We start from the raw sequence: 16,658 nt of genomic DNA, 5'->3' as shown, positions 1-16,658 counted from the left end.
GCACTCAACATTCGAGTTGAAAGGCTTGCTTATGAGCAAAAAGATAAGCCAAAGTGTATGCACATTGATATTTAAGCACTGCTGCATCATACGGCCTGTTGTCTGCCCTTATGAATCTCAAACATGCATTGACAACAAAACAAGCATTACTGTGCAGCAACAGCATGACTAGTGGTACTATAGCATTGGAGGTGTGTGACAAGCGATTTGACCATGCGGGCCACTCAGCTCATGGACAACAATTACAAAAATTCCATCTCTTAAACTACACACTCACAGACACAACAAGTGACAATGCCACTTATAAGTGCTGGTTAGGAATGACCGAGTTTGAACGTGCTGCCATGGTTGCATATTTATAATGGATATGTGCAAAACTTGAGATGCATACAAATGTTCCTCAACCTCTGTTTGAAAGGACTGGCATGTTTCAGCAGCATGTCTCAAGACATTACTACCTGCAGAACATGTTATTGCACTGTGTGGTGACACACATGCGAAGAGATGTGGAAAGATGATACGGCTGGACAAAACAAAGAATGAACTGTTTCTTGCGGTGCGTGAACATGTAAGGAAAACAAGAATGGATCACACAAAACAAACCTCCTCATCCCCCCCCCCTCTCTGTTCCTCCTGAAAGAAAGAAATCATCATTCTAAACAATGATAAAAAACCAAGAAAGGAAGAGAACAAATAGAAAATAACAGAAAGCAATGGTGACATATACACTAAGCATGTGCATGCACCTTATTGACTTGGGTGTTCTGCTTCCTTCTCAATTGATTCATGAAAGCTTTTTTTGCTTGGGGCATAATCCATTAACGTATTTCTCACATGTACAGTGGACGTCTGTTATTTTGACCACGGTAAATTTGAATTTTTGTGTAAGTCGATCCCAACTGAAGGGACTCGGCTGGTGCCCATGCATTTCTATGGGCCTAAACTTCTTAATTCGATCCTAAAATTATCCTTCATCAAAAATTTGAACTCGACCAGTAAGCACGCACGCACCCGACTTCTATGGTGACACCAACATCGACCCCTTTAACGGCAGCGTCTGTCTCAGAGGAGCACAGAGGACAGCGAATGCATTGAACCTACACAAATCTTCTGTCGAAAATGCCTATTTTCAGTCTGCCAAAGGAGAATTTTCAAGCAAAAATTATAGGCCACAATGTCCAATTACGGTATCAACAGAATTCCAATGCTAATCTTTTTTTCCTTTGAGAAAACTTGGCTGAAAATTGCCTGTGTGGTTTAATTGGGTACAAAACTAAAACAAACTTTGCAGTGTTCATATGCTTTACCGCATAACACAAACCTACTGCAGCGAAGCTGACTTTAGGAAACCAGCTACCATTGTGCAACACATATTAGACCCTTGATCATTCTTCTTGCTAATAAATTGGCTGTTCACAATATTTATGCTTTGTTTAGGAACTTTAATGTAACTTCTACATTAGTTTGCTATTTTCGACCCATAATAAATGGGCACACATTTGATTCGGGGGCATGTTAGTATCGAGAAAATACTACCGCGAAATGAACCAGCAGTGTGTTCTGGCATTTTCTTTTTTCCATCATTCTGACCTGCCAGATAATTTTATCAACTTTGTCGGTACCATCAGGGTCGAATTAATAAATATCGACTGCACAAGTTCTCTAAAAAAAAAAAAAAAAAAGTTTGTTCCTGCTTCGTTTGTATGCCTTGTGTAGTGTTTTCCTGGATGTGTTGCAGTGTAGCACAATATTAAATTGCTTCAATGACAGTATGCGAAGCCTGCAAGGATTTGTCACAGCTGCTTTCTGGCTCATGTAGCAATATTCCTCCCCACAAATGTTTACACTGTACTGCTGCACAAGGAAGCGGCAGTGAATTGGACAGTTTACTGGATTTGCGACAAGGGGCCGAGTGCTATGAAGCATATATACCCTAGCCAACCTAGCCCTGACATGTACAGGAAATATGTATAGAAAGCAATTTTTTTTTTTTTAATTTCAAGAGCCCTAGAGAACTACGCACAGTGGAATACAATCTAATTTCAAGGCAGAAAAAGGCCCTGGGAAATGACAGCATATTCCCAAATGCTGGCTTACAAGAACGGAAAGTTGCACGGAATGCAGAGAACATAGACAACCACTAAGTGTGGAAGAAATATATAATAATGATAAAATACATGCAATAGTGACAAGGTAAGTGCTTCCTGAAATGGTCATATGAAAGGTTAAGTCCCTGTCCCAAGATGCCTTACAGAATGTTACACACCAGATGACACTGGTATGCTCTCCAACACGCTTTGCAGTTTTTCATTGTTAGCCTGGAACTGGTGATTTCTCACACTTGAGTGAGTATGACAAAACGAATAGCACAACTATATTTGGATATCATTGCTGACACAAATTACAATGCAATGCCTGTACTTCACTTTCATCTAATTTACATAAAAGCCTAATCTATTTATGTGCATATGTCTGAATCATCATGCCTTGACATGTCATGCTGATATGACATCTGGACAGTGACAATACTGCACTAAACAAAGTTCACCAGAACACAGCTCTCAACAATGTTGCTGAGGAAGGCCCACTTCAGCCTAAATAGGACTAAAACCAAACGTAGCTAGAAGCTGGAAAACGTAGCTCCCACAAATAAAAGTTCCCAGAAAGTTGAAATGTGAACACTTACAGTCATGACCTTTACCTAATAGCACTTAACAACTAATCTGTAGACAGTTGTGCCTCTTTCTATAGCCACCCAAAACTAAAAAAGATCCCACTGCATGCTGGTTAAAATCCCGGTCACCACAGCAGTTTTAGCTTTCGCACCACATGCTTTGAAGGCACACCTCCCCTGTTTACTGCAAGTGTTACAAAATAAAGTTGGTACAGATTGTACAACCTCCCACAGTTAACCAAGAAAAAAACAATTCACATTGCCATAAAGATAAGAGGTCAATGGGGGAATTAGCAGTCACAAAAAGTACTGCCCAAGTAAGCACTTTCATTATGCAAGAAGGCACCTGCATTTTAATAGATTGAATGGAGAAGAGTGCTATGAATTTAGAAACTGTGGAAAAACTTACTGCTACATGTGGCACTACTGACAAAAATAAAATCATAAAGATCTATATGACACATTAATGACAATGTCATAATAGAATTTTTAATTAACAACAAAAAGTTTTTTATACCTCATCAGACGTTGACTTATCCTGCTGGCGTTGCTGTGCGTGACGTGGCAGCAAATCAGGTAGTTCGCCACTTGACCGAGCATTGGACAGGTTGCCCGACGAACTTTGGGACAGGTCCGACCGTCCCAGTCGGTCATCATGGTTGCCCTACACACCCCAAATGCAGAACCCTTGAGCATGTTTGACAATACTGCAAGGCTGCAAACATACTCATTACTTTATTTGGTGAAAACGCAATGAAACTTAAGTCGGATATACACTAGAAACTAATTGTCACCATAAGAAAATGCAAGCAATGATTACCACATGTATAAAATTCTCATGTGGATGCGCTTATTATGTTGACTACAGCCCCAACCACCTTGGTGGAATTCTTGTATGAAATATGAGCAAATATATGAAGCACTAAATACAGCCTGCTACTCATCTTCACACTGTAAACACAGGGCTCTAAGAAAACAAAGCAGAAGGCAAGCTTTATTATTATGGGGAGAGCTGGATCTTAAACCAAAACATTTCTTTAAATTATTTTATTTCTTGAGATATGGTGCTGTAGACGTAAATAGAGTAGAATCTCACTAAGTCGACAGAATAATTTCTGACCAATAGCTTATTAGAATAAAACTGTGTTCAAACTACAAAGAGCCCCTTTATACAGGGTGTCCCAAGGTCGGCTGAATCGTGAATGGCCATGAGGAAGTGGCAGGGCGTTCTTTATCTCCTCGGCAGCAACCGGCCAGCAGCATGCATTTTCGCAGTCATCGGACGGGAGCCGACCTTGTTATCCGAACGCACACTTGAGAGCAGCACGATAGCACTGCGCAAGCGCTCCGTCACGTGGCTTTTTTTATATTTTGTGGGCTTTCTTTGCAACCCGGAAAAAAGAACTACGCGAGACGTACCGTAAAGGAAACAACTCGATCGGTGGTTTTTGAAGGTGCTCTGCAAATCTGCATATCCTACTTGGGGTCCTAGCCAATAATGAAAAAGTTGGGTAATTAAACTTAATTAGCAAGTTATGGGAAAAACACAAAAATGTCCGAGTTACTATAGGCTATTGTGAATAGCATGCGTTCGGTTCAATTTGCTTCCGATGCGCCTTTCATTTTTAGATTCTTGGCTAAAGCTATGTGGGACACCCTGTATATAGTGCCAGATCAATTGTGCGGTACAGCACACAAAACCGAAACCACACTGAAAAAGTCTGATCTTTTCTCCATCAGCCCGTGACATGTGCCGGAAAGAGCCTAGGTTCCGAATAAAGTTCGAGTGTGATAAGATCAAGCAAGCACTCTGAGCACACGGTAACGTGATCAAGCATGCATTGGGTGTTTCTTCCTGCTTCTTTTAAACCGGATTGGAAAGGAAGGTGCACGCTGCTCTGCTTGCTCCGGTTTGGTCTAGGCTTCCCGCGCCTCTTCCCTTGTAATTTTTATGGCAGATGACATTACGGTAGCTAGTGAGACACTATGTGTCTCACTAGTGTTACGTTTCGCCTACGACGCGCGGTATAGCCGGCGCAGATGCAACGGACGCCGGGGCTTCCTTCAAAGCGGCGGACATTTTGGCCCGTTCGGAGCTGCCGCAAGCCTCGCCGCCAAGCGCGTCCAGGCGTGTTTCAGTGCCACGTGTCTTCGTGTGTGCGTGTGTGTGTGTGTGCCCACGCTTGTCAAAGCGCGGCAGCCGGGGAGAGGAGCTCCCCAAGTGTGAAGCGAGGAGGCCTGTCCGGCGCCCGGCCGGCGGTTGAGTCACTACACTCGTCTCAACATGTATCTCAGTCTGTCCGTACCCGCCGTCACGTGGTCTCGTCACGAGGTCTTCCTTCTTGCCCTCAACTGCGAAAGTATAAGAGCAGCTGCCCCCGGACGCCAAGAGAGAGGCTCCGATTTCTTCTGTCGAGTTACGTGCTCTCCCGTCTCTCACTTCGGTCGACCTGACCGCCCGCTCTTTTGCGATGTTAGAATAAACCAGTTGTTCTGTTACCAGTCGACTCATGCTTTGCCGGGACCTTCGGATGCTTCCAGTGCCCCAGGCCGCCAGGCCAACGCTACCCTTGGGGCTTGCGACCCGTTTGCAATAACGGGCGTCAGCGCTGAGTTTGGAACAACTCGTGCCAGCGGTGCGAATCCAACAGCTGGTTGCCAGCGGTGAGATCGCGACAACGGAGGCCAGCAGCGAAGAGATGCGGTTGACTGTATGCTGAGCAGCACAACGACCATCCGGGAGCAGTGCAACGAGCCCTGTGTGATGACTGGTTGCCTGCAGCGGAACGACTGCGCTGAATTCTTGGCTGCGAGGTTTGGTGAGTGCGGGACTTTCTTCTTCTGAGTTTTGCCAGGCTTTTGTTAGTGTCAGAAACAGAGCTGGTAATTGTGGTTGTCGTTGCTGCCGGGTTAGTTTGCGGCAAGACAATAGTAGGCAGTAGAGAAAGCAGCATTCAGAGCAGCCATGGATTTGAAGTCGTTGCGCAAACCGAAATTGCTGGAGCTTGCAAGAGAGTTGGGTCTGGATGTCTCAGACAAACTCAGAAAACCGGAACTGCTAAGGGCTATTCTTGAGTTAGAAGCTGAGGATGACGAGCTGTCGGAATGCCTTGAGACCATTGAGGAGAGGGAGACGGCAAAAAGACAGGAGCGCGAACGTACAGAACAGAAAGAAAAAGAAGAGCGCGACCGTCAACACGCTTTGGAAATGAAGCGTCTCGAGGTAGAGATGGAACGCGCTCGTAATGGAAGTCAGGCACACGGTGCAGGAGAACGAGTATCGTTCAAAATGACTGACCTGATGCGGCCGTTTAAGCTTGGAGAGGACATTGGTTTGTTCCTGGTTAACTTTGAGCGAACGTGCGAGAAGCAGGGGTTCTCTCGGGAAACGTGGCCACAGCGCTTGCTCACTTTGTTACCCGGCGAGGCGGCCGACGTAGTCGCTCGCTTGGAGAGAGAGGAGGCAGAGGATTTCGAGAAAGTGAAATCGAGTCTGCTAAAGAAGTACAGGCTGTCAGCGGAGGCGTTCCGTCGGAAGTTTCGGAAAAATGAGAAAGGTAAAAGTGAGTCATATACAGAGTTTGCCTACAGGCTTATGTCAAACATGCAGGAGTGGCTCAAAGAAGAGAAAGCGTTTGGTGACCACGAGAAAGTTCTGCAGTGTTTCGGGCTAGAACAGTTTTATAGTCGGTTACCTGAGAACGTGCGGTACTGGGTCTTGGATAGGCCAGACGTTAGTACGGTGGCTCGAGCCGCTGAGCTAGCCGAGGAGTTTGTGACGCGTCGGGCTCGCGGAGCTAAGGACGGTCAAAAGGGTGAATTTGGCTCCAAGTTTGAGAGGCCGAAGTTCACACCCATGAGAGCAAAGGGGGACACACGTAGTGCGGATGCGAGTGAAAGCAGTCCGACCGAACGTAAGGAGACGGCGGCAACCGAAGCCGAACGCAGAAAGCGGTTCGAGACGAGGCAAGCGCACGTTTGTTATACGTGCCAGAAGCCGGGTCACTTTTCGGCGCAGTGTCCAGAAACAAAAACAAAAGTTGTGTTTTTGTCCTTATGCAGCACTGACGAGAACATGAAGCTTCTCGAGCCTTACATGCGAGACCTCCTCGTGAACGGGAAAGAGTGCCGAGTGCTTCGCGATTCAGCAGCTACGATGGATGTAGTTCACCCCTCCTACGTGGAACCCGATATGTTCACGGGCGAGTGCGCATGGATCAAGCAAGCCGTGGAAGCTCACAGCGTGTGTCTGCCCGTAGCAAAAGTGCTGATTGAAGGACCTTTCGGAGCGCTTGAGACGGAGGCGGCAGTGTCATCTATGCTGCCCCCCCAGTACCCGTACCTATTTTCGAACAGGTCCGATCACCTCCTGCGCGAGAAGGGGCTTTTGTTTGGTGAGGCTAGCGTTCAGGCCTTAACCAGATCGAAGGTTCGGGAGCTCGCTGCAAAGGCGGTAGTTGCGGGACCGACGTTGTCAAACAATGAGAAAGGGTCAGAGGTGCAGCAAGCTGATATTCAGAGCACGCCCGAACTGAATAAAATTGCGCCTGTAGCGTTAAAGGCAGCAGATACTGGAGAGGAAATGCCCGACACGGGAAAGTTAGAAGAGCTATCTGCAGATTTGCTCATCGCGCCTACGTCAGATGGACTTAACAGGTTGCTAAAAGTCAGCCGGTCGGCTTTGATAGCCGAGCAAAAGAAGGATGGCAGCCTAGAAAACATACGCTGCATTGTCAAGGAAGGTATCGCCAAGAAAAATGCTCGCTTTGTGGAAAGAGGTGGGGTCCTGTACCGGAAGTATCTAGACCGCAGAGGAGTGGAGTTCGATCAGCTGATCGTGCCTCAGTGCTACCGTCAGGATCTGTTGCGCTTGTCGCATGGGGGTTCGTGGTCCGGACACCTAGGAGTTAAGAAAACTAAGGACCGTCTCTTGCAGGAGTACTATTGGCCAGGGTGTTTTCGGGACGCAGACCACTTTGTGAAGACATGCGACACCTGTCAGCGGGTGGGCAAACCAGGGGACAAATCGAGGGCGCCGTTGAAGTTGGTACCTATCATTACGGAGCCTTTCAGACGGCTCGTTATTGATACAGTGGGACCTCTGCCGGTAACAGCCACGGGGTACAGACACATTTTGACTGTGATCTGCCCAGCGACAAAGTTCCCTGAAGCAGTGCCGCTTAAAGAACTAAGCTCAGTTGAGATAGTCAATGCACTACTGTCCATATTTGCGCGAGTTGGTTTTCCTGCGGAAATCCAATCAGATCAGGGCACAGTGTTTACTAGCGCTTTGACGACAGCCTTTCTCGAAAGGTGCGGGGTAAAGCTGTTACACAGCTCAGTGCACCACCCCCAGTCGAATTCCGTTGAGAAGCTCCACTCCGTCATGAAGCGCGTGTTGAGAGCATTGTGTTTTGAACATCAAACTGACTGGGAGCTGTGTCTGCCTGGGGTAATGTTTGCATTACGGACCGCGCCGCATGCGGCTACGGGGTTTTCGCCAGCTGAGCTGGTGTACGGTCGCTCGCTGCGGTCTCCGCTTCGCATGCTTCGAGAATCGTGGGAAGGCAGGGGCGACGACCCAGTCGTGGTGGAGTACGTGCTTAGGCTCCTCGAACGCTTAAGAAGGGCACAGGAGTTGTCAGGTGAAGCAATGGCAAAGGCCCAGCAGAGGGCCAAGGTTTATTATGATCGGACAGCCAGGGCCCGTCGTTTTGAGGTGGGCGATGCGGTCATGATATTGCGCACATCGCTAAAGAACAAACTCGACGTGCAGTGGGAGGGCCCAGCACGGATTGTTCAAAAACTGTCGGACGTTAACTACGTGGTCAGTCTGCCAGGAAAACGGAAAGCACAGCAAGTTTACCACTGTAATCTGCTCAAACCCTATAAGCAACGGGAAGCAGTAGTGTGTATGATGGTAAACGCTCCCGAAGAGCTTCCGGTCGAGCTTCCGGGACTAGGCTCAGTGACGAACAGGAAAGACACCGATCAAGTCATTAGTGACTTAATCAGTAAAGCATCGCTGTCGCCTGAGCAGAAAACCGAACTACACCAGCTCTTACAAGAGTTTCAAGGTCTGTTCTCTGAGAGGCCTGGTAGGACTTCTGTCCTTACTCATGACATAGAACTTACCTCCCCAGAGCCAGTACGATCCAAGGCGTACCGGGTGTCACCCCGCCAGAGCGATATTATGGACGCTGAGGTAAAGAAAATGCTACAGCTCGGTGTTATTGAGGCGGGTGAGAGTGATTATACCTCCCCTTTGATATTAGTTGAGGTACCGGGCAAGGAACCTCGTCCTTGCGTCGACTACCGCAGGCTTAATTCCATCACTAAGGATCAAATTTATCCGATCCCTAACATCGAGGAGCGCCTTGAGAGAGTGAGTAGCGCGCAGTTTATTTCCACCCTAGATCTTGTCAGGGGTTATTGGCAGGTTCCACTTACAGAAGAGGCTAGTAGGTATGCGGCGTTCATTTCACCAATGGGGACATTCCGTCCTAAAGTTTTGAGTTTTGGTTTGAAGAACGCGCCATACTGCTTTTCAAGCCTCATGGATAAAGTGTTGCGGGGACAGCAAGAATTCGCTTTACCGTATCTAGACGACGTAGCGATATTCTCCGCATCCTGGCCTGAGCATATGGCCCACTTGTGGGCAGTGCTAACCCGCCTGCGCGATGCGGGCTTGACAGTCAAGGCTCCCAAGTGCCAGTTAGCACAGGCCGAGGTTGTCTACCTCGGTCACGTGATTGGTCGGCGTCGTCGCCGCCCCTCTGAAATAAAGGTGGCCGCTGTGCGAGACTTCCCGCAACCGCGCACGAAGACCGATATTCGGTCGTTCTTAGGTGTCGCCGGCTACTATCAGAGGTACATCCCCAGGTACTCTGATATCGCGGCTCCCTTGACGGATGCTCTAAGAAAGACAGAGCCGCAAACAGTTGTCTGGGATGAGACAAAGGAAAGAGCTTTTAGCGCCCTAAAGAGCGCCCTAACAAGCCAGCCTGTGCTACGATCGCCCGACTACACAAAAGGGTTCGTTGTTCAGTGTGATGCTAGTGAGCGAGGCATGGGCGTTGTACTGTGCCAACGGGAAAATGGAGAAGTAGAACACCCCGTCCTGTATGCTAGTCGTAAGCTGACCAGTCGTGAGCAGGCGTACAGCGCCACCGAGAAAGAGTGTGCGTGTATCGTGTGGGCCGTTCAGAAATTGTCATGCTACCTAGCCGGCTCGAGGTTTATCATTGAGACGGATCACTGCCCTCTCCAATGGCTGCAGACCATCTCTCCCAAAAATGGCCGCCTCCTGCGCTGGAGCCTCGCTTTGCAACAATATTCCTTTGAGGTGCGTTACAAAAAGGGGAGTCTCAACGGTAACGCCGATGGCTTAAGTCGAAGCCCCTAACGTGGGAATCAGCCTCAAAATTGTTTGTTACTGATGTTTTTCTTCCTGAGGCAGGATTTTTAACATATTGCATTTGTGTAGTGTTTCAAAGTGATGATGTGCTTTCTAGTGCAATTTTCCGATTTGTGGACGCGTTCTGAGTGCTGCTAAACTACTGTAAGGAACTAGGCAGTAGTATAAAAGGGGAAAGAGCCTGGCAGGGCTTAGTGAGGGTTGTGCCGTGCTTGCTGACTGAGCGGTTGACTTTCGGCGTGGTTCTAACGCTTGCCGGAAACGAGAACAAAAATGTCAACTCTCCCGAAGTCACTTTGCAGTGTCCTGTGTGAACCTGAACGAGAGAACGAGGCCTTCTATGTGCGCTGCGCTCAAGAAACGCCGAAGGACGACCGACTTCGGTTATGTGCATCATCGAGCGACATCCCTCCGGACAGCGGATGCAGTCCCCTGACCATCGGGATCTCCTTCCCCCGGCGGGGCGGTCTGTTACGTTTCGCCTACGACGCGCGGTATAGCCAGCGCGGATGCAACGGACGCCGGGGCTTCCTTCAAAGCGGCGGACATTTTGGCCCGTTCGGAGCTGCCGCAAGCCTCGCCGCCAAGCGCGTCCAGGCGTGTTTCAGTGCCACGTGTCTTCGTGTGTGCGTGTGTGTGTGTGTGCCCACGCTTGTCAAAGCGCGGCAGCCGGGGAGAGGAGCTCCCCAAGTGTGAAGCGAGGAGGTCTGTCCGGCGCCCGGCCGGCGGTTGAGTCACTACACTCGTCTCAACATGTATCTCAGTCTGTCCGTACCCGCCGTCACGTGGTCTCGTCACGAGGTCTTCCTTCTTGCCCTCAACTGCGAAAGTATAAGAGCAGCTGCCCCCGGACGCCAAGAGAGAGGCTCCGATTTCTTCTGTCGAGTTACGTGCTCTCCCGTCTCTCACTTCGGTCGACCTGACCGCCCGCTCTTTTGCGATGTTAGAATAAACCAGTTGTTCTGTTACCAGTCGACTCATGCTTTGCCGGGACCTTCGGATGCTTCCAGTGCCCCAGGCCGCCAGGCCAACGCTACCCTTGGGGCTTGCGACCCGTTTGCAATAACGGGCGTCAGCGCTGAGTTTGGAACAACTCGTGCCAGCGGTGCGAATCCAACACTAGCTACCGCACCTTTGCCTTTGGCTCAGGTTTGTTCGAACAGCGGTGCATGGGAGTGAGCGTTTTTGTTTAAATAACCATTGCGTGGTTTTTGGAGTTCGAATTCGTGGGAATTTTCCTCTATTCAAACACACAGGACCTCGCCGGGACCAACAGAGCAGTTCGAATTATCCATTAGTTTGAGTTAGGAACTTTTGAATTATCGGAATTTCACTGTAATTTTATTCATTTACTTAGAGTATAACATCTGTTTGTTCAACCCATTCGATTTTATGCAAGTGTCATTTACCAAATTTTCTACAAGCATTTCCAAAAAATTCAGTCCACAGATAAATCGAAACAGGCTATGAATAGCTTATGCATGATTAAAAACATACCTACTTCATTTCTCTGTCTACTTGAGAAGAGTTGCGAGAGTTCCAGAAAAAACACTCTTCCAAGTGTCAACTTCGAAGCCTGAAGCTACACTTATTTATTTATTATTTATTTATCTTTTGCTCGTCTGACGACCAACTGCTCCCTTAATGCCAATGAACTACCAAGCACGCATTAAGCACAAGCCTCAGTCTCATGAAATCAGTAGGACACTGCTGCATACTGGGTGACACTGCAGAAGACAAGACAGTAAAATCACATCATATGATCGCAGAAGAGCCATGCAGAATGAGAAAGATGATTCAGTGAAGAAGAGATTGAGGTTACTGCACAGAGGACCTTGGTAAAGAATGAAAGTGAGGTTAGTAGCCAAAGAAAAGCAATGTTAGCCAGAGAAAAGAAAGTGTTAGTAGAGGAGGCAAGTAAGAAGAGAGGGAAAGACACATACAAAGCTATAAAAGTGGTGGGACAGCATAAAGGGCACAATGAATGCGAAAGGACAAAACCACAAAGGCACAAACACTACTCAAACCCTGGTTGAAACTTTACAAAATATATACACTTTTTATACTGACAAGGAGCAAAGTGCTACGTGGCATGAGATGCCACTGTACAACATCATTGTGGACCTTTGTGAGGATTTACTAAGCTGCTGCAGGTCACACGTGCTGCCACTGAGTCTGGTCTGGGCTTCTATAGGTCACCTTACAGAAGCTTTAGAGCACTGAAGCTATACGGAGGTGAGCTAGTTTGTGCTATCAAGGATGCTAAATGTCCCTTAGTATGAAATGGAAAATGCTACACCCAATACTAGGTGGCTATTCTTATCATTATGAATTATCTGCAATGACACGTGGTGCCAGTGAAGGCAACAGGCTGACAATGACAATCAGATTTGCAGTTTCTCAAGTCACCTTGACAACTTTGAATGCACCTTCATTCTATTATAGCTAAATTTTAAGCTATCCTTTACATTCTTTTCCTTTCTAATGAGCAAGGGTTGAACTATGCTTAATTCTGAAATGAAATCTCAAAAACAATACATTAAAGGGGTCCTGAACCACCCCTCAGGCTTGGTGAAAAAATACAGTCCGCGAATAATATACGCTGCTTTGAACATCTCAGCCAAAATTTGCAGTCGTGCATGGAGCTTGCAAACGGAGCACGAAGTATCTTTTTTCTCAAACAATCTCTTTTCAACAGAAGCCTGCTCCTCACTCTTTTCCTAACGCTTTATTTCGTTATATAGCAGATTCCCATATGCGGCTGCTACTGGATAACAACCGACATCAATCAAGAAGGGTGTTTGGTTCAGTGTGCTTCTTCCTACTGTTACTGTGTATATTTATAGACGCAGTTTAATAAGCAGTCTGAAGTAAGCAAAGATCTGCTTTCGAATTTTAATAAACATTACATACTTCCTGAAGAAGCAAACTATCATCTGCTCATGCTTGGAGGCAGCTGTCCATGTAGGAATTAAGCTTTGGCTACCCTGGTTGATGTCATAGCCGTCAGGTCTCGCTAATTTCAAATAGTTCTGTACACTCAACTAGCCTCTAACAATGTGTGATCACACTTCAAAATGCGCTAGATGGATGTGGCTACTATCCATCAATCAAGCTGGTGCAAGACAAAGCCGATCCACACCACGTAACACGGTCAGACTGGAGCATATGAGGGCGAGCGTATGCTCCTGCCCTGTCATGCATGAAGCAAACGCTGCACATACACAATGCAGTTGAATGTAGGTGTGGTCTACCACGCAGCGTAGATACCATGGCTGCGACGTGTCTGCTGGCTCAGCGCACTGCGGCTCACTGAGGAGAACCGATTAGATTATGGGGTTTTACATGCCAAAACCATTTGATCATGAGGCACGCTGTAGTAGCGGACTCCTGAATAATTTGGACCACCAGGGGTTCTTTAACGTGCACTTAAATCTAAGTATACAGGTGTTTTCACATTTCACCCCCACTGAAATGCGGCTGCCGCGACCGGGATTCAATCTCACAAGAAGACAACCGGGTTTGCCAGATTTGCCTACAGTTGGCACGTTGTAGGCCCAAAATCAGAAGTAGTGGCGTCTACGTGAACACCTAAAATCAAATTTCAACTGCGCAACATGGTGACGTTCAGTAGGCGAAGCGTTATAGGCACACCCTGCTCTGCCGCAGCCTTCACAGTGCAAGGCATTGAAGAAGGAATATCGTACGTCACCTTTGATTGCCAATAACTTTGCTTCTTCTGAACGCATTGAAGTACTTTTTGCTGCAAAGTACTGCTGAAACAGCCCATTTTAACTTCAAATGCATTTCTTGACTTCGATAAAAAGTGGTTCAGGACCTCTTTAAGAACTTATCTTCCCTTAACACAGGCACAACAGCAGCATGATACAAGAGAAAGGCTCTGTGTTCCTGCCACCTTAGCACACAAGCTCATGCATGGGAAAAATCAGCCTACTGAACAGTAACGAGTATACACAGTTTGATTTGTGGCGGGTTAAGGCGGATTATAGCCAGTTAAAACTACAGAAAATTAGTCGAGGCAATGGGTCCTCCTGCACTCCCTCACTGACCTTACTACTTGTCTCCTCTCGCAAGAGGGCAGCATCACCACTTGAATTTGTAGAATCGGCTGCTCCCTCACGTCGTAACAGCCTTTCAGGGCTGGGCGTCCCAGCAGAGGAGTTGAGTGATGACCTGACTGCAGGCGATCCCGAGTGTTTCATGAGCCACTCAGCAACTGCTGCTGGATTGCGATCAGCATGGCCTGGGAGTTGCTGCGAATGTTTTCGCTCGGTGGGGCGACGTACATCCTGCCGGCTGGCTACCTCGGCTGCAGTGGTCGCCGATGCTGATGACTCTTTCCGACGGCCTTTGCTCTCACGTGGCCGCTCTTTGAATCTGTGCTGTTGCTGGGAGTGACCAGATCGTCGTGGGTGCTCTTCAGAACGTCGACTACCAGCGCTGGGTGCAGCTGCTGCTGCGCTGCTGGTTGCAGGTAATTTCCCGCGGTCATTTTTTCCAGCAGATGATGAATGCCTCTGCTCATTGCTGCTGCTGCTGCTATTGTTGCTTGGTATCTGTAAGGTGGCGCCTAGTATTCAGCTTCTCTGTTTATGCATACAGGAACTAGTACCAGAAGCTACAGGATGCTCCCCAGTAATGTAACAAAGTCAAACTGAAGACCAACAAAATATAATAGTGGCCCCAAGGGTACAAACGTTAACATATTTACACAAACTAAGGTTTCTTAACCTCACCAGGTGTGAATTTGGATCATGCTAAAAATGTAACACCTCACTCTTTTTCAATATACGAGATACTTTTTATAAGCAGGCAGCTTATAACAAAGCAAAAGCTACACTGCATACATTCTGAGAGTCAACTTCCCAATGCAACATGGGATGCAGCACAGTGTTTAATAGGAAAAAGCACAACCTTTACAGTGACAGACATATTGGAGACATCTCCTGGCACTTAAAGTGATGAAGGCTACAGAACGAAATGTAGCCACTGTGGATATGTGGAGTGCTGCTGCTGCTGCGATAGCTTGGCCAAGGTAAACAGCGAAAAAAAGCCAAGGCTCTGAGCTTAAAACCATCTTTTGAATTTATGAACAGATTTTCATGAAACTTGGATTGGTTACATATTTTGATGTGCTGATTTCAAATAAAGTCACTGATAATTCGTAAATGGAGGGGACTGCCTAAATGTCCAAAATAATGCGTTCACCAGAAATACCGTAAAAACCGAAATATAGGTCGAACTTTTTTTCAAAAAACCATTGCGAAAAGTCGACCCTCGTCTTATATACCGGACACTGACGGAAAAACTACGGAAGTCTTGCAACAATGGGCGGATGAAGTAAACAGCCGCCTTTGCCATCGCCATTGCCATCAGCAGCAGCGCGGCGTGGCGACATTGTGGCACCAGCATTTCGAGTTTCCATTGCCACAAAGTTATATTGGTTAAAGGCTGCTTTTTCACATTTTGTTTCAAAATGACTGGAAGCCGACGTCAATTCACCGTCACCTTCAAGAAAAAGGCGATAGAGTACGTGGAAGCCCACGGCAACCTGCTGGCACAGCGCGAATTTGGAGTATCCGAAAAGAGCATTCGGTAGTGGTGGAGGCAAAATCAACATATTACAACTTGCAGCAACCAAAAGAAAACGTCATTTCGGGGGCGGATCGCAGAGGACCGCAGAACTGGAAGACAAGGTTGCGGAGTTCGTCCGGGAGCTGCGTGTAAGGTCGCTGCCTGTGACTGCCGAATGCATCTGTTTGAAAGCGGTAGAGATCGCGTGCGCCTATGGACTTGGCAGCAAGAAGCACTCATCATCCGACTCTAGTTCGGGCTCCTCTGATCAAAGGCGTTGCTCTGATTTGGAGTAGCGCTTGCGCACTTCGTGCCCTTCTGTGTACTGTACACCTGGGCAATTTTTAACAGTATTGTGCGTGTTTGTCAGCACTTTATCATCACGGCACGGAGCGGCGAAATAGCGAAAGTAAGAACATGTGTACACATGCGCATATCTCGTTTGTTTCGCCACTCAGCGCAGTTAATAAGGAGCTGACAATCACACGGGTCGATGGTCGCGTGATACTGTCAAAAACTTGGCCAGGTGCACAGGCGCGCAGCGTTTAAATAAACACTGCCACCATTGTGCAACCGGCTGAGTCACATTTGTTTCAAGGTAAGGGTGTCTTTCGGTACTTTTGCCACTGAAAAAGATTTTTTCATTTTTTTTTTTCATTTTTAGAATTCGTTAGTTGGGGGATCGGCCTATATTCCGGTCCGACCTATAGTCCGGTTTTTACGGTAAGTGCCTTTATTCTACAAATGACCAACAAAACTTTTCAATGCATCACTGCATGCATATGTGTTTGCATGTGATCAGTGTCATGCTGTCCCTACAGACAAAAGTATGGTCAATGCATGCATTAAATTGCCATCCCATCACAACTTGAACAGATGTTAACTGTGCTCCGACAGCCAAATAATTGTGGGTTTCTTTGCAGAAGTCATTGTCTGGCACTTCCTTTGTTAGCGCCGACACAAGGAGTGTAT

The 16,658-nt window shown here is 47.3% G+C and overlaps 1 protein-coding gene across 6 annotated transcripts in view; it reads right to left on the bottom strand.

Moving 5' to 3' along the window:
- The window catches only part of msn (serine/threonine-protein kinase msn), a 115,042-nt gene that overhangs the window by 50,808 nt on the left and 47,576 nt on the right, over positions 1 to 16,658 (bottom strand). For 5 of the 6 annotated variants that reach the window (XM_050189269.3, XM_050189270.3, XM_050189272.3 and 2 more), the window contains exons 18-19: positions 14,162 to 14,668; positions 3,192 to 3,338 (exon numbers count right to left, since the gene is read on the bottom strand). In XM_050189269.3, the coding sequence (XP_050045226.1) occupies positions 3,192 to 3,338; positions 14,162 to 14,668 (654 nt within the window). The remainder of the gene's footprint in view (positions 1 to 3,191; positions 3,339 to 14,161; positions 14,669 to 16,658) is intronic. The other variant, XM_050189274.3, reaches the window with a different exon arrangement.

The sequence above is a fragment of the Dermacentor andersoni genome, chromosome 2 (assembly GCF_023375885.2).
Source record: "Dermacentor andersoni chromosome 2, qqDerAnde1_hic_scaffold, whole genome shotgun sequence".
Lineage (NCBI taxonomy): Eukaryota > Metazoa > Arthropoda > Arachnida > Ixodida > Ixodidae > Dermacentor > Dermacentor andersoni.
This window is presented reverse-complemented; position numbering and strand designations above follow the sequence as displayed.